General features: G+C 37.6%; 1 protein-coding gene across 2 annotated transcripts in view; it reads right to left on the bottom strand.

Moving 5' to 3' along the window:
- Nucleotides 1-24,426, bottom strand: part of LOC117421340 (transmembrane anterior posterior transformation protein 1 homolog) — a 46,691-nt gene extending 22,265 nt beyond the window's left edge. Inside the window, exons 1-4 of one of the 2 annotated variants that reach the window (XM_034035628.3) lie at nt 24,077-24,426; nt 17,835-17,965; nt 13,067-13,185; nt 12,417-12,458 (exon numbers count right to left, since the gene is read on the bottom strand). In XM_034035628.3, coding sequence (XP_033891519.2) covers nt 12,417-12,458; nt 13,067-13,185; nt 17,835-17,965; nt 24,077-24,305 — 521 coding nt within the window. In that variant the 5' untranslated portion in view covers nt 24,306-24,426. The remainder of the gene's footprint in view (nt 1-12,416; nt 12,459-13,066; nt 13,186-17,834; nt 17,966-24,076) is intronic. The other variant, XM_034035629.3, reaches the window with a different exon arrangement.
- Between the last annotated feature and the right edge of the window lie 818 nt (nt 24,427-25,244).

Raw genomic sequence — 25,244 nt, 5'->3', positions numbered from 1 at the left:
TAATGAAGAACATTCTGCCCGTCTCATTTCACTAAACCCTCTATAAAGCTTTGCCTTAAAACATCAGCACATAGAGTAGCATAAAAATAATACGAAGAACTATGACTGCTGAATGCATTAGAGGAGATAGAAAAAAATGGTACATGGTTACAGAAAACTGACTATTGTAATTAAGTCTGTAGTGCGCTGCAAGAGCCTATATTTGTCCCTTATCCATTTCTGCATGCCTGAAAAACACCAAGTAACTCAAATAACAAATAAACTTTTCATTAAAATTGCAAATCATAATAAAAAAAAAACAGCCTCAATGTTTTCTTAAGTTAAAGCCTTTAAATCAGTAAAAATGAACTTTCTTGAAAAGTTCACTGCTTTGAGTCAGAACATTGATTCCAGAGGGGGTTAACAAATCAGTTGTGTTGATTGATGTTCCTTTTTTACATACAGGGTAACACTTTTACAAGGTAAAGACAGATTTAAAACAAATTGTACTCATTTTATTGTTGAGGGTCTGCTGCCATGCCCGTCTGTACTTATATGCTAACAGGTGTGTCTCCTTGAAACATTATCATAACCCTGGTTCCCTGAAACAGAAATGTAACCATTACCTTAAAGGTATTTACCTTCTAAAGACCCAAAACCTGAATAAGGTATACCAAAGCTACTCTCGACCCTGAGGGCACAAAAGGACCGTGCTCACAGATCATCGTCATTTTATCTTCAAGCCTGCTGCAATCATTGACGCAGCGACCTTGAAGGTTAATGGTTACATTTCTATTTCAGGGAACCAGGATTGTGAGAATTCTCTCTCAAGTACAAAATGTAACCATTACTGTATGGGTGAGTGTACCTATGCCGTTGCAATGCTACATGTCGAAGCCAAGAAGCTGTGCTTTACCATACGGAACCCCAGTAACAAGTAGCTAGGAGAAACTCACCTCTATGCCTGTTGTGGGAGGGTCGTGGGCAACTCACTGACACCAGGAGACAGTATTTTATTTGAAACGCCGCTCAGGCGCACTGATTTATTGCGTCCAGGAGATGGCGGTGTTGTCCGTGGACTGGATACTGGCGACAGTAACCAGCACCACGGCTTGTACCACAACAGGTACAGAAGCAAGTGCTCATAAATAACAATGAAAACCAAAGGCGAAAGAAAAAGGGAAAATAAAACACAGTAATAAAACTACAAACAAAAGTGCTGCTTACGCAGTGCCCCCACTGCCGCTAAGCCGGTCAGCACGAGCCTCCGTCCTACGCTCGCTTGCTTTACACTGGGATGGCCGGAGTTCCCCGTATAACTAACCCCGTCCCCTTGGGTGTGTAGCTACGTATTTTGATTTCACTTTTAATTATTTCCAGGCCGGCTGTTATCCTCAGCCAGACTTGCCTCGTTTTCCTCCTTTTTTTTTTTTTTTTTTTTTTTACACCTGACGTCTGCGGTCAGGGTCACGGTGTGTTCCCCAGTCCGACCACCCGAGTGCACCTAAAGCACCGTTTTTAAGGGCCGAGCAATCTCCCAAGGCCCCCCTCTCAGCCACTCAGAGAGAGGGAAAGCACACACACACTCTTCCCCACCTCTCCGTGTCATCGCCATGACTGACAGGCGGATCATAGGAGACTGCTGCCCTCTACCTGCAGCAATACGCATGTGCCAGATAGTCAGTCCAGGTCTCCCCTGTTACACCTGTGTTATAAGAGTCGACTATGAAGCCCACATTAACACTCTAGTTCCAAAAACAGGGTTTTGAGGATCCACGACATTAAGTCTGGAGAACCTAGTAAAGGTAATATATAGGGAGTAGCCCACACTGCTGCATTGCAAATGACCTTGATGGATGTCCCCTGGTGGAATGGGCAGTGAGCTTTTCTGGAGGGGGCAACTTGGCCAGCTCATAGGCAGTCCTGACCGTTTCTGCTATCTACTTGGACAGCCGCTGCTTAGACAGGGACTGACCATGGGACATCGCCCCACAGCAGACAAAAAATAGTTCGGACCGCCTCCAACTTTTCGTCCCGTCAACATAATACACCAGGGGCCACACTGGGTAGAGCATATGGAGCCATCGTTCTCTGTCAGACTGGAAAGGTTGTGGATGGCAAGCCTCAAATTCCATAGACTGTTTGACATGGAAAGCCAAGATAGTCTTCGGCAAAAAGGCAGGATTGGTACAGAGTGTAACCTTTGTCTTGACCTCATCAAATGTAAATAGTAGCCTTCAAATTCCACGCATGCTAGACCTTTTTTTATATTTATATTATGTATTTATATTATGCTCCATTTTAAAACAGAAATAAATAATTTAATATAAATTATATAAACATCACAATAAGTGCGTTTCCTGGTATACAGTGCCTTGCATAAGTATTCACCCTCCTTGGACTTTTCCACATTTTGTAGTGTTACAACCTGGAATTAAAATGGATTTAACTGGGATTTTTACCATTTGATTTACACAACATACTTAACACTTTGAAGGTGCAAAATATGTTTTATTGTGACACATCATCTGGATCCTGCAATTATTGCCCATTCTTCTTGGCAAAATTGCTCAAGCTCTGTCAAGTTGGATGGGGACCGTTGGTGAACAGCAATTTTCAAGTCTTGCCACAGATTCTCAATCGGATTGAGGTCTGGGCTTTGACTGGGCCATTCTAAGACATTCAGGTTCTTGTTTTTAAACCACTCCAGTGTAGCTTTGGCTGTGTGTTTAGGGTCATTGTCTTGCTGGAAGGTGAACCTCCGCCCCAGTCCCAGGTCTCTTGCAGACTGAAACAGGTTTTCTTCTAGAATTTCCCTGTATTTGGCTCCATCCATTTTGCCCTCAATCCTGACCAGTTTCCCAGTCCCTGTCGATAAAAAGCATCCCTATAACATGATGCTGCCACCACCATGCTTCACCGTGGGGATGGTGGTTCTCAGGGTGATGAGCAGTGTTGGCTTTGCGCCACACATAGCGTTTTGCACTAAGGCCAAAAAGTTCAATTTTGGTCTCATCAGACCAGAGAACCTTTTTCCAAATGTTTGTTGTGTCTCTCACATGCCTTTTGGGAAAATCCAAATGGGATTTGATATGGGTTTTTTTCAGCAATGGCTTTCTTCTCGCCACTCTTCCATAAAGCCCAGCTTTGTGGAGCGTCCGGGCTATAGTTGTCCCATGGACGGTTTCTCCCATCTCAGCTGTGGATCTCTCCAGCTCCTTCAGAGTTACCATTGGCCTCTTGGTTGCTTCGCTGACTAATGCCCTCCTTACCTGGTCACTGAGTTTTGGTGGACGGCCTTCTCTAGGCAGAGTCGCGGTTGTGCCATATTCTTTCCATTTTTTAATAATGGATTTAATGGTGCTCCGGGGGATGTTCAAAGTTTGGGATATTTTTTTATAACCCAACCCCGATTGGTGCTTCTCCAGAACTTTATCCCGGACTTGTTTTGATAGCCCCTTGGTCTTCATGATGCTGTTTGTTTAGATATGCTCTCTGACAAACTCTGGGGCCTTCCAGAAACAGGTGTATTTAATCTGAGATCATGTGACACTTTAATTACACACAGGTGGACTCCATTCAACTAATTATGTGACTTCTGAAGGCGATTGGTTGCACCAGAGCTTATTTAGGGGTGTCAGCAAAGGGGGTGAATACTTATGCAATCAAGACTTTTCCTTTTTTTTATTTGTAAATAATTTTGAAAAATATGTAGATTTTTTCCCCCACTTTGACATTATGGACTATTTTGTGTAGATCAGTGACAAAAAATCCTAATTAAATCAATTTTAATTCCAGTGTAACACTACAAAATGTGGAAAAGTCCAAGGGGGGTGAATACTTATGCAAGGCACTGTATTTCCATGTTGACAAAACAAGTTAATTGTCATTAAACTTGGACTACCTGTAATATACATATGTGGATAAAAGTGCCTGGGGTCTGCAAAAATAGGGAGAAAAAAAGGACATTTTTACTTTACTTTGGTGACTTATTTCTCTTACTGTATGACAGGTATTAACTTGTTTTTCTCAATTTCACCTAAGAGTGTTGGGAAATACAAATTAAAAGTGAAAGGGTGCTTTTGTCCGATTTACTTTTGCTGTGCCAATACCCTGAAAACACCTAAACTATCCTTGCTGTATAGTCTGGCAGTTCTCATCGATAACTTGACGCAAGGAACTACTGTTCCTGTCAATAGGAGTTGTACAGTTCCTGCCTCAAATCTGCTTATAGACACCAGTTTGGTATATTTAACACTGGGTCGCTACTGGTTCATAACCTGGTTGGCACCAGGCCGGTTCGGTGTTTTTTGCACCATGTAGGACCGGGTTGCTACCGGTTCGGTGACTGTAGCACCAGCTCAGTACGGTACTGGGTCAGAACCGGGTAATTACCAGGTCGGTGATTTTATTACTGGGTCAGTATGGGTATGGTTCGGGACAGCACGGCACCGGGATGGTGACCTCGGTACTGGTCCACCAGTTCGCAGTCATCGCGGGTGGCAACATACAGGGATGCCCACCTGTACAAGCCACTGGCAACACTCTCAGTCAGTACCACACATGCCTGCTTGTTTGATGGTACTAACAGCCTTCGTAATGGAGATGCTAAAGCGGTCACCAAAATGGCAGCAAGATACTGTGAAAGAGATTGCAAACAATCACTGCCCAGCAGCTGCTCTCACTACACGTGTGTTACAGCACCATGTTGCAGACAGGCACACACACCCACACAGGAGAAAAAACTCAACAAATACAGTAATTTAACAATTACATAAATAATATAAAACATCTCATATTTTTAGCCAAAGCCAAAACGAGAAATAAATATTTTTGCAGTATTTTTGCAGATTTTGACTTGATGGATCTTAAGATGGGATCTGACAGCTGATGAAAACTGGCACAAAATTGTGCTCTTGTCTACACCTAGCGGAGAGCCACGTTTTCCTACACTTGGCAAGTTTTCCATTAATATGTTGGCTTTGCCACACAGTACTGCAGAATTAGAACAAGGTTTTTTCTCAGATGAACCTTGTAACAGACGTAAGAAATCAATTGTGTACAGACATTCTGAATGGAATTCTGACTATCAAGACTGCTGTTAAAAACAGCACCAACTTCAGAACAATGAAGCAAATGATCCAGTATGTGTCCATGCATGATGATCAAGAAGTAACTCAGACCTAAAGAAATTTAAGTACACAAAACTAGCCTATTTTATAATGTATTTTATTGTTTCTATTTTTTTTTATGTCAGTAAAAAAATACCACTGTAAATCTGTGTCAGTAAAAACAAAAATTATAAGGTTGGCAGCCGTGACTTGACTACACGACAACGTACAGGTATGTGTTTTTTTAATATTATTGTGGACTATACAGGGGACCTACAGTTAGTGGACAAGAGTTTGAGCACCCTCCTATATAGAAGTAGCAATCAACATATGCTGTTCTTGTATTCGTAGTTGTATTTTTATTCAGTAAATCGGGAAAGGTGATTATCAAGCTCTGCTATGGTATTTGACACAGGCTTCAGGTTTTTCTGAGTTTATTTAGAAATGCATTTAGCACAGAACAGTGCATGAAACTTTCATCAATTACTAGAATTCGGCATAATTGACCGTTTCTGATCAAAACCATGTATAATAACAAAAAAGAAAATGATACCTTTTGCAAATTGGTGCAGCGCAAGTTAATCTACATGTAATCATATATTTGTTGTTAGCAACCACAACTATCCAAGGTAAAATAGATTTGGTTACATTGTTTACCGTCAGGAGTTTAAGGATGATTTTATAGTGCTGCAGATTCCCTAGTTGACTAATGAGCTAATAATATCTCAGAAACATGCACAACAATTTAAGATGTTGCCATAATGAAGAACAGTATGTAGGAGTTTGACAAAAGCAGGGTCAACTATTTCTCAAACTGACCATTAGGTGAAAGCAGAACGCATAGAAATAATTGGAACTTTATTTTGGAAGAGTGCTGGTGAGAAAAAAAAAAAAAAAAACATTTAGGGAATTAAATGAAATGCCCTGCAACTTACTTGATTGCAGTAAAAAAACCAAAAAAAAAAAAAAAAACACACACATTCACTAAATTTAGCTCTCCGATTGTGCTAATGAAAATATCAAAAATGTATTGAAATGTGCTTCCTGTGGTGTATTTTAAAGCAAATAGTAGCACAAACTCGATGCAATTTAAACTTGTTTTTACTGAAAAATAAACACGTAATCATAAGGGCTGTCTGTGTTCCATGCCCTCAGATCAGGGCTTCACTAATACCGAGCATGGGAGTTGCAGCATGCTGTTTCCCATATTACAAGTGGACACAATTAGAGGTGCAGTCACCAATTCCACACACATTGCCTTGATGCTCAAAGTCCATTTTTCTTGTTGATCTTGCCTTGCTGTGAGCAGTGCTGAAATAAAGCTCCTGCACTGCATGAATGGAGTACTTTGTCAGACACTACACGCTGACCACTACTAGTCTAGCACATGCTTAAACAATGTTAATGCACAATCCCTTTTTAAAAAAAACTTCCACTGATAACCCCCCCCCTCGGCTACACGGCTCCGAGATGGGTGCCTCTTACTACCTTAGATGTGCCACGTGCTATAAAACTAATTGAAAACCCTGAAATTGTGTGCCGTGATACGCAGCAATTAAATATTGTACATGCAAATGCAGCAGTAGGGATGAGTCAGTATACCGGTTCTGTGGTTTACTGCAGTTTAGGTATATTACAGAATTGACAATTAGCTTGGGACAAACGACTGCAGCGGGATAGCCTACTTATTCTCAAAGTAGTTATTGTTTACAGTATTCCATTTTTTTTAAGTGAAGGATCTTTTTTTTGTACAAGCACCATGTGTAATAATCATTTGTAAACAACATTGGAAGCTTACTTGTGCAATGTCACGTGAACTGTACATATAAATCCAATAACATACATCTTAAAAAATGTTTTTAATGGTATTGCTATACGTATTTGGGACAATTGCAAAATATAAGTAACTTCTCTGCTCTTAAATAACCTGTATTAGTAAATGTTTGTGTTTTAAGCAATAATTTCATACATATATATATATATTACACAACCGTAGGGCGTTCTTTTCAAGTTCTGATTGTCTTTAGAAAAACATTAAAATTGCTATGCTTTTTTCAGCTTTTAGTCGTAGTGAAATATAAAACGGAAGGTTAAAAACATTCAGTGAAAGGTATTGTGATTTGTACTGTGTTATGTTTGTGAATTAGAGCAATTTAATTAATTTACAGTATTTCTCCATTTTCAGTAAACCTTCATTTTATAACTTGCATTATGTATACTGTGATATGAAGAATACCATTGTATTTTTTTTTTTGACTGTTATCATCCCATGGAAATTTTATACCAGCCTATTCCAAGTCCAGTATATAATGTGGTTTTACTGAAATCACAGAACTACAATTATATAAATAAATAAAAATATATAGGATTAAAGTCTGGCAACGTATTTAAATGTATTTCAAAATGCAGACTGGGCAAAAAGCTTTCAAGTGGATCACAGAATCCTGTAAAGTTCTACTGTACATCTGTGCATACAGAAATTTAAATGTGAATAAAAAAAATGTAAATGACTGAAATGTGCTTGAGTATGTTGGAATTAGGGAGGAGTTCTGTCAGTTTAATTTTTTCCTGAAGGAAAGCAATGCAGAGGAAATGACCGAGATCCATCTTTAATTAGATCAGGAAGAAGTATCAAATAAACATGAAACCCTGGAATATTGATCAACAACAATATCAAAGTATAGCCTTTTTCTTTAAGATATTCCAAAATGTTTCTCAAATGTATCCTTGAAAAAAGACATACGTAGTTAATTGCAGCCTATTGAGTGAGCATATGATTACAAATGACTATACGCAAATTACACCGTTAGCTTTTTTAATATAATTTAAAATGTAACTTTTTTGCTACAGTTGAATATCAGGGAATACTGTTAGTGTCTTGGGTTATGGGATGCTGCTTGCCTGGTTTCTTTGGGAGCACCTGTATGGTCTGCTTTTGATATAAAAACCACCATTCAATTATTCTCATATTGTGCCGTGAGGATTGTTCATTTTTTAAAACAAACTTAGGTTTACATTTGTGCTGTTTTTAAATACCCGTTTAAATTATACCCCTAACATGGACCTGTGGGCCACTTTTTTGAATCCCTGTATATGGGGAACAACTCCCTAGTTGGTCAAAAACTACGACATGAATCCCTCCAAAAAAAAAAAAAAAAAAAGATCTCAAAAAACTAAAAATGCTTATAATTTAGACAAGTTCCAATATACTACATAATAACCATATGGGAAATTATATATTTTTCTAGTCTTGATAACATGGTTAGCTATATAAGAGTTGGTAGGTTTGAAAAAGAATGTTGGCAACCTTGCAGGCAACAACATGATACAACTGAATGAAAAATCCAAAAGCAAATGACATCAAACTTTTCAATTGCTGTGAATTAACACAGAATAACTATTAATAAATGCAAGATAAGAAATGTCCTTAAACTTGCACCCTAAGCCTGGGACAGATGACCGCAGCATGGCACCGCTGGGCATTTTCACGGTGCGATACCGCTAGTCCGCACATGGGCACACATGAGCGGTATGCACTACGCAACTGACTTCTTACAATATTGTAGAAAAATTTAATGGTACAATACACTAGTTGTCAGTACCATGCCGTAGTAGAATATCAGGATGCAGACCCCCCCCCCCCCCCAAAAAAAAAACAACCAACACACACACACACACACACACACACACAACACTTTATGAACATAATATCATGCAATCAAAGAAACTACAAAATGATATCGCAAAAGTCTACCGGAAACTACAATAGTAGTACAGTATTTCATGTTAGATTTTGAAATGTCATATTTTTCAATTTCTGGAACCCTACAAAGCGATATGTAATTCAATATGTTAACGTAACATTCTTAATTCTATAGGGCGTGATGCAAAACATTTGGCCATAGCTTTAATAGCTCTCATATAATCTACTAAATAAAAACACTGGTTTGTTTATCAAAGTTGTTTTTCTGTCATCTATATGCAGGTGTATGAAATGAGCGATCAGCTTAGCAAAGAAACTTACAATACAGAAATAATTGGGAAAAAAAAAAAGAAAGTCAAACTGGCTACAGGAAGGACGCTGATCAGGGGCGATGTATAAAATGCTGACCTGTCTGAAATATGGGAGTGATCATTAAAGCATTAAAGCAATGGCAGCGATACAGGTGGCTGTCCCCGGGATTTAGACTGAAGAACTTTACATCCCTACCATTTGTGTAAGCATAGGCTGGTCTGATATCATCAGTAATAAACAAGCCCCACTTTCAAAAAGGATCAGCTTTCTTTCAGAAATAAATTATTTCAAACTGTTGATGACTGCGTAGTTCAAATGACTAATACTCTCACCCTATGGTTCACCTGCTTAATGAGTTGAAACAATTACAATATGCCCAAGTTCCATGATTACTCAAGCATATCATGTTCACTCTTTTGACTATACATAGGCTTTCAACATTGTTAAATGTTACAAACCCAGAAAAAAAAAACCTTAAGGATTGCCAATCCTGGGGACAGCAAAATGAATTAAATAGTTTTTAACTCTTAACCAGTCAAGTATTTTTATTTAATAAAAATGTAGTATACAGTGCTCCAAGGGCAAACGAAGTAGAAAATGGCACTTTTATAGTTAACTGTTTAAAAACAATAGTCAAATTTCAAATTTACCAGTTGATACTGGCAGAAAGGGCACAAAGTATTGCATATATTAATAAAAAAAAATACCAAAAACTTAAAAGTAAACCAATTTAAAATGCCCAGTTTGAATGTTACCTCAACACTGTGACTCAGACCCACTTACCCAGCAGTCCAGATAAGCTGCGTACCTGTCGTTTTTACACATCAAAAATACACATTAAATTTAAATGTAACACGTAAAAATATGCATAGCAATTTTGCTGCACAGCTTGTCTGCCTCCCCTAAAACTTCCACTAACAACTACATCTCCCAGAATACAATGTCTTCAGTTACAAGGAAATTGTACACAAGAAAAACAAACCCAACAAACATCCAATCTCTGGCTAGCCCTTTTGTCTTTGCAGCCAATCACAGTATGAATAAGAAAAATTCGAAGCCACACAAGTTGAAGCATAAACACCCCAGTCCAGCTACAAATCCAACTGGAACCATCGTCAGAGGCAACCGCTAAAAAAAAGGTGCCTATAATATTAAACAAACTGTTTTATAACTTATTAATGTATTTCCTTTTTTTTTATTTATTCATCTGTATGGCTTTATATTGATGTTTTAACATGTTTCACAGAGTTTAAAAATTTTAATGTTCAAATATAAGTAATGTAATTAATTTGCAGTCAGTGTGATACCTCGAAAAAAAAAAAAGCGTGTGGTGTAGTTCAAAGTAACATTGCAGTTATGAAGTAGAAGGCTCTTTTTTAATGCCTACCCTATTACTATTAAAAGACAGTACAGTATTTATCAAGATGACGCATGACTTCAAGGTAATGTTGCATTTTACCCCCTGAAAATACATTTTACTCTTTCAGTATTAAAATTAGAGGGTAAGTTACTCCCAGACCCCAAACCTTATCTGGAGTGCTGCACTTATGTAAGTTCAGGAGAACTTAAGATTAATTAATGGACATCCTCTGTTCATGCTGTATAGCTGATCACCTCTTTTCACCAAGTGAACCTGAACAGCAAATGTTACCTTGTAACTGAGCTCTGGATAATAAAGTTTAGTTTGGCCGGTCTCTCTATGATTTTTTGTGTGTGGTGAACCACCGAGCATCCCCAATGGAAGCCATTCTTGGTGGCTATTTTAAGAAGTTAACTGTTGACTGCAGCCCCTCTATGACACATGGTTCTAGTGGTTGACCTAAAAACGAGTTGCCCATCATTGACTGCCTCCACCTGACACGTTTCTTTGCTCTACAGGGATTTAGGTTTTTCACAACAGCATTTCAAAGTGGTTTTACAATAACCCTTAAGAACAAATCTGACATGCAGATGACAACCCAATTTGCATATTAAATAATATTAATAGAAAAACTGCACAAACATTTAACATGCTTCAGTTAACATGCACATTTAACTGCAAACATCAATAGGGTATCTACCGATCCAATTAAACCTGAACTAAGATAAAACAAGCCACTGCCACAAATCCTCTTAAGGCCTCTACACACCGGACACGACGTAACAAGCAAAATTGTCGCACAACACACCGCACCACAAAAAAAAAAATGTATTTTTTAAACAAGCCATTCACACTGCCTGCGATGCAACGGGCGACACTGAAGTGAAGCGAAAAAAATAGGATTGGTGTCTATTTTTGCGATTTGGTTGCACGGCAGCTAGGGAATTGACCAATGAGAAACAGCTTCCCTTGCATGCCTTCAGTAAACGATGCCAGAAGAAAAGATAATTCTTGCAGGATCAAAATACCCGGTGCTGTACAATAAAGGACACAAAAATGATAAAGACACAGCAATGAAGGAGAACATCAGGGAACTGGATATAGCTAGTGTGTATGATTAGTTCACCTTTACTGAAATAAGTATTCTAAAAAGCTTTTATGTATTCTACATTTATATTAGCTGTATAACAGGACTATCATACATGTGATTTTTTTCTAGTTCAGGACACAATCTGAGGAGAGTCGCCTATCACATTGCTTGCACCTGGTCGGGTGTGCAAGGAAGTGTTGCAGCAAAAGTACCATTTTATTGCAGGACAAATCGCATCGCCACCCTCTACATTACACACTAATAAAAACACGATACAAGTCTCGAGTTAAACCACGATCTACTGTGGACATAGTATAACTGCTTTAACAAAATAGCCCATTTATCCTAAACTCTAGAGTGAAAACACAGTTTTTTTGTGGAGTATGAAAATGTATATTGTACTACTAGTTTGTATGGTCTCCTATAAAAAGTTGCCTTTCTTCCAGGTCAGATTTATTTTTATTTATTAAACTTCTGCACACAAAAAAAATATACTGAGGAAATGTCAAAGCACTGATTCTACGTTAATGAGAATTGATGGACTGTTTAAAAAAATAATACAAATAGAGGGATACACTATTTCACAAAATGTGCTTAATTCGTCATTAGGGCATGTTGAAGGTCAGCTGTACATGTATAATACTTCAGTCTCACAACTTCTGCACCCTTCACTGATACACAGTCCTCAATATACACATTTTAATGTCAGATAGCAAAATAACAAGGAAGCACGATACACATTGAGAAGTGAAAAAAGAATCCTCATTAACATATTAAATATGTTGTATTGCAAGCCAATGTCTTCAGCCTATAGCACAAGCTTGGGGCAAAGCCACACTGCAATAATTCATCTCCGCATACCTGCTACTTTGTCTCTTTTTGCAGAATGGGCATGTATTTGCCCTGAAGATGGAAAAAGCAAGAAACAAATCTTTAAGAACACCACGAAATATTCCAATTCATGGACACATCCGCACTTGACAAAGCCACAGTATGTATTGTATTACTCAGTGTGTAACAGAACATGTTTTAAAGTATTTGCTATTATTTCAGAATAATCTTAAAGAAAATAGCCACCCCCAAGTTCCCAACAGGAGTATGGTATGAAATACTTTTACATTTGCCAACCCCATCTACAGCAAGATTGCCATTCTGGCTGAAAAAGTGTAGGGTTGAACATAAAACAGAAGTGCCACATGAAGTTACAGCACACCATAGCAGTAGCAATTGCAAGACATGCATCTCATTTAGGCTAGTATTGTATTCAGAACATTTAACATCAACTGCAATGTCTTTCCTCTGAAATGTTTCCACATGTTAAGATGTAATCCCTCTATACGTCCACCAAAGGGAGTAAAATGGTCTAGTACCTAAAAAAAAAAAATGGGTCCAAATAGAAGGGAATCTTCTTACAGAGTGGTCTCAGAGTTGGTCTTTACATGGTCTCAAGGAGGGTGCTTATTATAGTATTCCCTCTGTGCAATTCCAACACACTGACTAGGATTACTTACTTTAGTCCACAGCATGGCAAGGTGATGAGCCTGATCAGGGCAAGGACGGCTCGCAGTGGAAGCAAAGTGAAGACGTATAAAAAGGCATCGAGGCACAAACAGAATCCGAAAAGCATTAACTGAAAAACATCAAAAAGAAAACAGAAGTTACACAATATTTCTCTCATGGTTTGTACTGAACAAAAGGCATTGACGGACTGTCTCTCAGTTAATCAACTATACAGTCCCATCTGTTTCAGAGAGTCCAAAAATGTAATGTAATATACCATTCTGTTTAACAGGTAATCTTTGTATATTCAGTATGCAATGAAAAAAGAATATATAATCATTACAGGCAGATAGATGCACATTCAGTCTTGTCAAATTTTTAATCATGTCAAAATCTGAATCTGCCTATTAGAGCTACACTTTGATTCCATCAAATGTAACAGTTTTGAATAATTGTTTTATTTATTGAAATGTGCTTAAGAGTGTATTCAGGCAACATAGGCTCTCCCCTCAAGGCCCATCTATTTTAATAAGCACAGCACTATCCAACTACAGAGTTCATTATATTGACTCTGGCTCCCTCTGCAGGCGTCATAAAAGAAACACACAGGGCCTGCGGCACTTTCAATTTAACCAGGTGTGGCAAAGTGGTTAACACTTGAACCGCTGGGTTTATGCTACTACCTAATCACCAGCAGTAGTCATTCTGACAGTTACATTTTAAACAGCTTTGCTATGAAAATTTAACACAAACTATCAGATACAACTCAAAAGTTTTATTTATGAACATCATATCTAACATTTGCATTGCAGAAACATCGTATTTAAATGAAAAAATTAACATAAATTAGCGCATATAATGCATGACATAAAAAAATGAAAAACTATAATAAAATAAACATTTCAAAAGAAGATATTGTGTAATCAGGTGTAAACTGCTATATGTACATACAAAATTGTGAAAACAAAGTAATTATTTACAGAAATAACATAAAAGCCTTTTTTTTCCCCCATTAGCCTACTGCATAGCACGACTTCAAAAAATGAAAAACTATAATAAAATAAACATTTCAAAAGAATATATTGTGTAACCAGCTCTAAACTGGTTATATCTAAACCTACATACACAATTGTAAAATCGAATTAATTATTTATAAAAAATAACATAACTCGGTTCCCATTGTGTAACGGGTATTCGCATTCAGGGAAACATATTTCAAAAGTAGCCCCCATATTAGCACAATCTACACAGATGTAACACTTATCAACTTGTGTGCATTTACCACATACTGCTCTTACACACTGGGCACAGATATCAGAAGTTTTATTTTTATTGCATTTAGTTACCTGGCATTGTTTTCTGTTGCGTGTGTTGCGCACTTTAGCCAGGTTGAGCTGCATTTCCCTGCCACTTTGCAGTTTTCTGATCGAAATGTTTCTGCCAAAGTTCCGTGTCAGAAGAGATCTCGCCTACTGATATTTTCTCTGGTGCATTCATTGTACAAAACTAAGGAATCGATGGCTGCCATGTCCAGTACATTGTAAAATACAACTGGACACCGGCGATTGCTTTCATGGAGTACTAAGTTTTGCGCAGATGGTGGAAACGCTCTTCTTCTATGTTTACTGGTGCAACCAGGCTGTTTTTTTTTCTTCTTTTAACTGTTTTGCTAATTACAGTGAAATAAAAAATATATATATTGGTAACATTCATCTCTTTTCGTAAGCAGTTCTCCAAGGAATTGATAGGATTACAATAGATACTTGGATAACACATGTAGACGTCAAGAGCAATATTCTATTCAAATACATACTGCTGTAAACTCAGCGGAGGTAGAGATAACAAACTGGCTTGTATACATATAAAAATAGCATATTGTAGGTTATACTAACACTAAAAGCATGTATTGTAACAAGCCGTTTTGATTCTTGGTTTGTTTTGGATTGGCAGGGAGGGGGTTAAATTCCTCCCTGTAAAAATGCATGTGAGAATGTGGCTGGAGCCTTAAGTGTTTAATTGTTAATTATTAGTTAATTGGGCTCCAGCCACAGACTATAAAAGACAGCTGAAACCCTTTGTTAAGGAGAAGATTTTTGGGGTGAGTTTGTTTGTTGGTGTGCTGTGCAGTTTAGTTTTGAAAAATAAACTGTAGTGAAGGCGAATGCCCAGCCTACATTTCTGTATTTTGTTTAAACCTTTTGTTTGGGCCCTTGTGCCTATTTATTTGATTATTTTTTGTTTAATAAAGATCATTATTTTGCCCCTTCCACTGTCTCTGAGCCTCAAACCTCTGTCATCCTGCCACAACGACAAACAAAACTCACGTTTCACAGCACAGGTTCTCCTTCTGGTCATTTAACACAACCATTCACAAAGGAACAGATCACATCACTGTGTCCCCTTTTTATAATGTCACCCATGACCCCTTGGTCAACGAGCGCATCCGCTCCTCCAATGCGTGGATGCCACGCCGTTTCCCGTCCAGGTCAATGAGTTTGTATACCGTAGCTTTGCCCCCTTTCTAGATGGCAGACTTCCACCTAACCCTGGGAATAAACTATCGTGCCACTTAGTGCAGGGTATTCTGTTCCCTTTATGCAGCTGCCTCGCAGGTCGGGAAGAAGATCTAACACCAAGAATCTGTACTGTGATACTTGAAATGTATTTGCTTTCGATTGTAAGTCGCCCTGGATATGGGCGTCTGCTAAGAAATAAATAATAATAATAATAATAATAATAATAATCATTCGATCTGTGTCACACCAGGCCACAATGTTTTCATTATGCTTTTCAATAACTGGCACTAAACAAAATAATAAACCATTTTTTACGATTAAGATTAATTTTATAAACCATGCACTTTAGATTTGGTGAACTTTTAATAAACCCCAATAATTAAAAGAAAAAAAATTGGCATGGTCAAATACAGTACTGTATTTACCAGGATGGTGAAGGCTAAACTAGACAGTGAGGAGCATCAAGTGAACACAGGTACTGGTGAAGTAGAAAAAGACAGTGCTTTCATTTTTAAAAGGTTTATACATAAATATTCTGTTCTTTACACACAGCGTTTCAAATGCTTGCTGTACACAAAAAAATACTGAAGTACCATTTAAGAAATACACAGTAATAACACATTGCATTTCCACCACAAAAGTATAGTAAATGTGTTGTGACTAAAGAAACTGTTGCTCTTGTCACTGAAGGAGGTTAAAGAATATGAAACTTGGTTACCAGGATAAACACAATGGTAACCATTTTAGTAGAGAGACTCCTCTGCTTCCAGTATTCACTGAAGCACAAAAACCCCCAAGCTCCATCTTAAATTTTCATCCCTGGTTTCCAATTTCTATTCCAAAATTGCTTTGTGGGTTTTTCAATGCAGTGCACCCAATACTAAACCTGCAGGATACTGCAAAGTCATTCGGCATCTTATTGCTCCAGCAGAAGCCAAAGCCGGATTAATTACAAGAGATGATCCAACTATCTACTGTAAATATGCCTTATTGTTCATAACTGCTGCTTAATGCAACCTAAAAAGTCAAGACTAGATTTATTCATAAATTCATTCCAATTTTACACAGTACATTACTTTGGAACTGAACATTTTTTTTAATTAACTAATGTCATAAAAAAGATAAAACTTACTGGAACACATTGTAGAGTGGACAATATGTATATTTTATTATTTTTAAACACATATTTAGGTCCAAAGTCAAATGGCAACTTCAGTCAAGTGTACTTTTCAATATTTTACTACTTCCATACAGAAGTCAGCTGAAGCTTCCCTAGAAGCATATTATAGTATTGGACAAGAAAAGTAGTCCCCCCCCCCCATATAGCTTTAAATAGAGTATACACAAGTGGATCACTCAATTAATCAATGAGTGTGACAGGATGGTTGAGTGGTGATGTCACAGACCAGGAAGTAACCACAGACAGGCAAATGCGTTTGTTTTTTATTAATAAATAAAATATTTAAACTAAAACAAAAACAAAAAAGGCAGTGGCCAAAACAAAGAGACAAAATAATCAACAAAACAAGTACCATGCTGGAGATAATTCAGCACAAGTAGCAATTGTATTTTATATATTTTCAGTTCTTACTTTTTATGTTCCTCCTCTGAACAACCCAGCCCCAGTCAGCAAAACCTGCTGGTTTTTATATCGTGGTTGAAGGATTAACTGGCTATCAATTACCTAGTTTATCCCTCAACCACATTCTGCACAGGGTTTCTCATACCCGTGGTCGACAGCCAATTGTCAATAAATCATTAGCTGTCGACCACGCATTCTGACGAGTTTAGCTGGATGGGGAATTTTACTTATCTTCTCTGGATCTGCGGCCCGCAGTGGCAGCGCTGGCAGCAGAAAGGATGACAGCAGTGGGCCCCACTAGCAGCGGAAATGCTGCATCCTCTAGATCTGCAGCGAGCAGCCCACTCCAGACCTGGCAACGCTGGCAGTGGCAGTATAGTATAGCACAGTAGTGATGCGTGTATTAAAATCACCAACAAAAGACGTGACTGTCCGAGTACACAAAACAGCAATGTGACTGACTGCCTTGAAAAGACAAAGACGTCTGCCCGAATACATGTGCAGCAACGTGACTTACTGCTGAGAAAAGACTAACCAAAACGTTACTGCCCGATTTTGAATCATCCATGTTATACAGGCAGCCATTTACAACAGTATAGCTGTGTGGTTTGTGCAAAAATGTGTTTGAGTAAAAGCTAAACTCGGATCCAAACCTTATTGTGATAACCAGCAATGACATACCTTTTCTAATTCTCTTGGTATCCGCATGCATGTGTAAACTCTTTCTCTCCGTTCTGTGTACTTTGCCTCATTGTGTTCCAGAAAGTATCCTCTTGTCAGCTCAGTGCTTATGAACCTCAGCAACGAAAGATCTGCATTTACAAAAAAGACAATAAGTTAAAACACTACAAATACAAAACTATGCATGATTACTGTTTTCATTGTAACTGTTCCAGACACATTTGTGGCATCCTATATTGGGAGAGAATAAATAAAACAAGCAACATTCTGCAGGCTGTTTTTGACACAAAAATTTGACTTCCATATAGTTTGAGAAACAAAATAAAAAGGTAAAATATCAAATTGGATCGGACCAGTCCTGACAATCCTGGCATAGTGAATGGTGTCAGTTTCAGTACAAAGCGGCTATACAGAATTCTATTTTATTTTAGGTCCCTGAGGTCCTTGTGGGGGGGTTGTGGGAGGGAGGGGGGTAGCCCAGGAGAGGGTAAAAAAGGAAAATGAGTTCATTTGTTCATGTTTTTGTACTATCCCCAATAAAAATATTTCATCCAAAAAAAAAAAAAAAAATCTATTATATTTAAAAGGTGGCCCTAATTTATTTCTTTTTTTAAAATTGAAATCTGATGTTCAGTAAATGTATGTTTAAATTTCAATGCCTACAGTCCATTCCTAAAGAACAAACTGTCCACCTTAGCCACATGACCACCAACTTCACATCTGCATAATAAAGATAAACTAGACTACCTCTGAATCAAAAGAATAAAGCCATGTACCAAATTTGAAAATTAACTTAATATCTCAAAGCAAGTGGTGTCTATCATACAAACACACTGTCAGCGATATAAGGTGTTTATATATAACCTGCAATTATGAAGTCTATTTCTGAGATGTACAGTCTCTTGACTATTGAAAGTGTAAATCCTTTATGTAAATAGAGCAAACAACTTAATTCCAGGCTACTATACATTTTTACAACAAATATCACTTTTTAGGTATACATTTACTGTGCACCCAAAATTTCACAGCTCAATTCCAGCGCAGGTTAGTACTGTCACTCAGGTGACTAACCCCGCTCCAAACGCACAACCCTCTTTACAATTGATACTGTAATCATGTTTCATATTTTTAAAACCTATTTTAGAACCGTCTTGTAATATAAGGTTTTAAAAACAATTTCATAAGCATTTAATGTTTGTTCCATTTACTGTGCACTTGAATCAAGTTCATTATTCATTAAAGCTACAGTGACTTCCAATAAAAGTCATAATTTACAGTCAATTAAATAGGCAACCTAAAAAATGAACAGATTAGATTGTCAATATAAAATCATCCTTCCCTCACTTGAACATGTGCCAGTGTACTGTACGTAAAAGATTTAATTAAAATGTCACTTACTACATTTACCTTTTCACAACCCATTGTCATGTTTATTCCTACAACCTATTTACAGGTGTATTAAAAGGCATTAAATGTCCTACAATATCCTCAATTCTCAAATTTCACCCTTTGTTGTATAAAATAAACCATTAAACTAAATCATTTTGCAAAACTGATCATCATATACTTCCTGTTTGAGGCATATTGGAGCAGAGTTTAAAAAAAAGAATAAAAAGAAAGATCAATAATCAAGAAATGTAAAGATTTTCTGTGAAGAACTCAAACTCTCACATCCTCACTTGTTTTCAATGTTGACTGTTACCCCACTGAAATACAATGCAGAGAAGTAGAACTGTAGCATATGCAGGTGTACAATTTGTATCGTCCGACGCCTGGGACAACAAGATTTGTGTGAAGGACAACAAGATTTGTGTGAAGGACAACAAGTTTTCCCGTTATACTTTGCCAGACGGAAAAGTAGTTTTTATTTATTTATTTTTTCTATGTTCGTTCTGTTGCTAGAAAGAGAACCACGCAATTTTCAGAAAGCTGAATTGCAGAAGTGTTTACATCCCACCCCTATCACTTCTGATTGGCTAGCTGTTGAAGAAGCTGATCTTCTATTGAACATAAGAAAGTTTGGTTGTTAGTAGCTTATTGATCACAGAATTTCACAAAGCAGCTTCTTGAAGGATCCCAGGGTGTCAGCTTCAACAACATTACTGGGGAGTTGGTTCCAGACCCTTCTCTGTGTAAAAAAGTGCCTCCTATTTTCTGTTCTGAATGCCCCTTTATCTAATCTCCATTAGTGACCACTGGTCCTTGTTTCTTTTTTCAGGTCAAAAAAGTCCCCTGGGTCGACATTGTCAGTACCTTTTAGAATTTTGAATGTTTGAATCAGATCACCGCGTAGTCTTCTTTGTTCAAGACTGAACAGATTCAATTCTTTGAGCCTGTCTGCATACAACATGCCTTTTAAACCCAGGATAATTCTGGTTGCTCTTCTTTGCACTCTTTCTAGAGCAGCAATACCCTTTTTGTAACGAGGTGACCAGAACTGAACACAATATTCTAGGTGAGGTCTTACTAATTAATGCATTGTAAAGTTTTAACATTACTTCCCTTGATTTAAATTCAACACTTCTCACAATATATCCGATCATTTTGTTGGCCTTTTTTATAGCTTCCCCACATTCTCTAGATGAAGACATTTCTGAGTCAACATAAACTCCTAGATCTTTTTCATAGATTCCTTCTTCAATTTCAGAAAATCCCATATGATATTTATAATGCACATTTTTAATGCCTGCGTGCAGTACCTTACACTTTTCTCTATTAAATGTCATTTGCTATGTGTCTGCCCAGTTCTGAATGCTGTCTAGATCATTTTGAATGACTTTTGCTGTTGCAACAGTGTTTGCCACTCCTCCTATTTTTGTGTCGTCAGCAAATTTAACAAGTTTTCTTACTATACCAGAATCTAAATCATTAATGTAGATTAGGAATAGCAGAGGACCTAATACTGATCCCTGTGGTACTCCACTGGGTACCTCGTGGGGGGTGAAGCAGGCACCTGGCGATTCTGCCTGTGGAGAGCACTCTGTGCTGCTCATGAACTTTGTTGTTTTCAACTTGCTGTACAATTGAATACTAAAATCAGTGAAGCACAATCTTTCTGCATTTTTTAGAAGTATAAATGCTCCTGTAAACATAAATAATAAATCACAATACTCGTACTTTCCGTTTCCTGCCAATCAAGCAGCGAACATGCATCTACTTACTCCAGAGCATTAAATCATCCAAATCACATCTCCTCATCACCTGTAGCAAGGCCCCTGTTACAGTGTTTTACAACCTAGTTTGAATGAAAGTTGCCTGAGTTGGTGATGTTTTTTCGGTAACATAGCATGGGGCAGGTTTGTCTGTGAGAATTTTTATTACTTAATGCAGGACTCTAGCGTGAGAGTAGGGTGAAAGCTGCAGGAAAGCAGGGTGGTGGTGGCGTGACCTAGCATGAATCACGCTACATTCACGCTGGATGTACTGTATAAATCAATGTGGCAGTGAAAGGGTTTTTTTTTTTTTTTTTTTTACTGGTCAAACTAGTAATGGAACCGAAGTAAGAAAATCAAAGAATACATCTGTGTACCAAACATTACATCAAGTCAAAGTGTACTGTCTCTTTGCAGCTGTGACTTCAAAAATCTCATGAACCTCAACATGGCAACCAAGTTAGGTCAGAGGTGCATTTCACAAACCAGCAACACATTTAGCATCATGGGTTTGTATAACCCTGCAAATATGAAGCCACTACTTCAAATGGTTTCTGAGATACAAGGCTTTGGCACTGTCAGGAAAGGGTTAATTTTTCTTGTAAAATGCCTACAATCGAACTTGACCAAAGGAATCACAGAAAACATGTGTACCAAGTATGAAACCAATATCTGAAAGCATTAGATTTTATCATCCAGAGCCACACATTCACATGGAGGTTACCTTAGGTCACAGGTTTGAAGGTTGCCTTTAGATTTTGGTGTGATGACAAACTCAAACAAGCTCCCCTCACACTGTAAACTGGTAAATGTTGTGTTGTTTGTACACAAAAGAAAAAAAAGGTACTCACTCCACTAATCTGAATCCTAGCAGTGATACCCAAGTTTTGCCCACACAATTTCTTCTGTGACTGAACATTTCTGAGGCTGAACCAAATATTCAAACTCATTTTGGTAGAATTTCTGTTTATTTTCACATTGGTCTTTCGTAAAGGTTTTAACGTATGCAAGTTAGTATACTAAAAACAATATACACAAGAATCTCAGTTTGAGAATCTCACCACCAGCAGGGACTGAATCAATATTTATACTGTTGTATGCCAAGTAAAATGTGGTTGTGATCCAGTGCTGGATTAAACTGGGTATTACAGTACACAAGGAGTCTCCGGGGTATTTTTATTAGTAACTGACGTCAGCGTTGTACACATGATTAATGATGACCATTATGATCTTAGCCAGGATCCTTGAGAAATGATCCTACTGAGTAAATGCAGTTTCAATTTAGCTGGGCCATGCGTTTAATATGCAATACACAACCAAATGCAAAATGTAAATGCAGCATAAATCAATACATTCACTGTAGCAAAAAAAGAAAAAAAAATTGCCTTTGCCAATGTCGGCAAAATAATATGTAGGCAGACGTGAGGAGTGCAGAGGTTACATATTTTTTACATGCCAAGATTGCTTCAGTCACAGGGTAATTCATGACTACCTCAGCATCTCTCTAGAGGGTTCACTCATTCACAAGAAAACAAAGTAAAGGTGTCCTTAGGCTTTATGAGACTTCACTGTTGTAGTCTAAAATATAGGCCTATATATTTACCATACAAATAAATAGGCATATATCTCAGTTTTTCATCGGCAGTAGATCAAAGTTCATAATCTAATTAAAGAGAATAGCAAATGGTAGGTATACTGTATGTGGCAACACAAGACTATACTGTACCATTTTAGGCATTGGATTTCAGGCTATCAATAGGGTAATTTGAATCACCTAGGCCAGCGTTCTAGATAAGGCTTTGGGTCATTGACTCTCAAATTGGTAAACTGTATTTGGGCGAGTTTTTTTTTTTTTTTTGCAGTATATGTTTTATTAATAAAACAAAATGGCAGATTGTATTACTTAATTTAAAAGGAAAAAAAATTGTTGAAGGTAAAAATCAAAAAAAAAAAAAAAAAAAAAATTTGGTCCTTGAACCCTGGTCCCAACTGTTTAAATCAAGAGTTATAACTGTATCATCGTTTTTCAAAGCACTGTTTAACCTAGGGAATGTTTATCAACACTTAAAATAAAAAATCCTTATAAAAGTTACTGTGAAAATAATCCAGTGTTTTAACTTCGTGAACAAGGGGTCACACAATTATATTTACCCTTTCAAGGGAGTAATTTAGAGCATGCTGAACCATTTGTGCTAGAGGTGAAATACTGAATTGGTTATTATTGCACTTCTAAACATTTCACAGTCAAAGTGAAACTCTTTGTCATTGACACTTCACAGAACGAGGTTGACTTTATATCAATATGACAGTCTAAAACTAGTTATCTGTTGATATTACAGAAAAACACGGAACTGTGTTTAAACAAATACTAGTAATCTTTGTCAAGGTACCGCCGGTGTTGTGTAATATTCTGCATCCCTTGCTTATTGTACTACATGCAATCAGGCTGTCTGGCGATTCGTCTTCCGCACTTTCGCCACGGTTTATTTTGTTGGAATCCCAAAGTGAACTATTTTTTCTAATGTTAAGGTTAGGTTAAGGGTGAGGGTTAGTCTATATTTGCATTATTACGGTACAATGTTTTTTACTAATCAAAAAACACCTGATTGCATACAATACAATAAGCGGGGATGCAGAATATTATTACACAACACCGGCAGTGAGCGAGGGACCAGTTCAGAAATACAAGTGTACAAGTACTGCCAGCCGTTACACTACTGTAACTCTGCAGGTGACAAAATACAAAAGTTGTGCATGAATGTCGGCTACACTTGTGAAAGTTCACAGATGTGATAAAATACTCTTATTCCAAACATGTAAACATTATAATGATATAATGGACGACTGTGCCGAGTTACATTGTTTACAATATAAAAACAGTTCTTGGCTGGAACCAACAAGTAAAGCGAACAGAAAACTGTAAGCCGAGTTTAACCACACAAGTTTAACACTTTCAGAAAATGCTGCGTATGCATAAGAAATGTAACCCTGGTTTAGACTAAAAAAAATATGTTATGTCAAACAGGCCTTAAAGTACCTGTGTCAGTTTCTCTCACTATGTGCTGAGCGTCAGTGTGCAATCGGTCCTACCTGACAGGCTCCTTTTCCTCTCCTGGTTTACCTTCCTCTCATAAAAGCCCAGGGTTTCAGTGATCTCTGGGGTGCTGTTCAGTTTTTCCGACCCCGTCTTGATGTCCTGTGCTTGTTCCTCTTTCTCTTTCCCCTTCTCCTTGTCCTCTGTCTCTTTCTCCTTTTCGCCTCCCAGCCCAGATGCTACCGTATCCGCCATCTTCACTCGCAGCACCAACAAACACAACATTGTGACGTCATCACTCCCCACGCAAGGAGAGGCTTAGAGAACTTCAAATCATACAATGCAGTGCGAATGGTCAAAACGTTTCTCTTTGAAGAATAATTTGTATTTACTGTTTACCTGCTGCTGAAGGGACATCCTAAAACGGTTTATGTGAAAAAGCTTAACGTGGCTTAATGTACAATCCACAAGTTTGTGTAGGGCTTAAGATCGTTATATTCTGTTAATGAGAACCACGCTTTTTGGAAAAGTGTTAATTGTTAAGTTATTTGCAAAGTTGTTATGGGGATTGTTTTGCATTTAAGCACATTAAACCACATTAACTGCAGTTCAAATTAAGTTTTTTTTTGTTGTTGTTTTTTTTTTTTAAATAAGCCGTAACGGAATTATTATATCGTGTATGTTAATGGAAACCCCTGTATTTTTTATCATAGTACATGTATTGGGAAGTGCCATTTGCTAAGTTTCTAGGGGGTTGAATTTAAACACATTAAGCCACGTTGTACTTAACAGGTGGCATCTGCACCTTTCACAAGCGGGACTGGGATATACTAAGATCCTGTTGTACAAGGTTAAGTATAGCTCAGTGTTGCAAAAGACTAAAATATGGGGTTCATATCCCATCTGAGAAGTGACCGAGTATGAACATTGGGCATGTCAGAAATCCTTCCTACTGTTCAGTCCTTCATAACTGCAAACTAGAGAGACGATTGTCTATCCTGAATAATCCATTGTTTTTAACAGGTTATTATTTTAATATATTGTAGCTTTAGATGCCACCTTTCTGGTGACATCTTTATCAGTGACAGGTTTACCACGAATTGTTGGCTGACCAATCGCACGACTGAACAAACAGATTAACCCATTGATATTTAAACTTAAAATGCCAATATGACCTCTAAACTATTTTTTTTAGCTATTTATAATTAATCCTGTACTACCTAC

This window comes from Acipenser ruthenus, chromosome 1, assembly GCF_902713425.1.
Source record: "Acipenser ruthenus chromosome 1, fAciRut3.2 maternal haplotype, whole genome shotgun sequence".
Classification (NCBI taxonomy): Eukaryota; Metazoa; Chordata; class Actinopteri; order Acipenseriformes; family Acipenseridae; genus Acipenser; species Acipenser ruthenus.
Note: the sequence above shows the minus strand (reverse complement) of the source record. Positions and strands in the feature narration are given on the sequence as shown.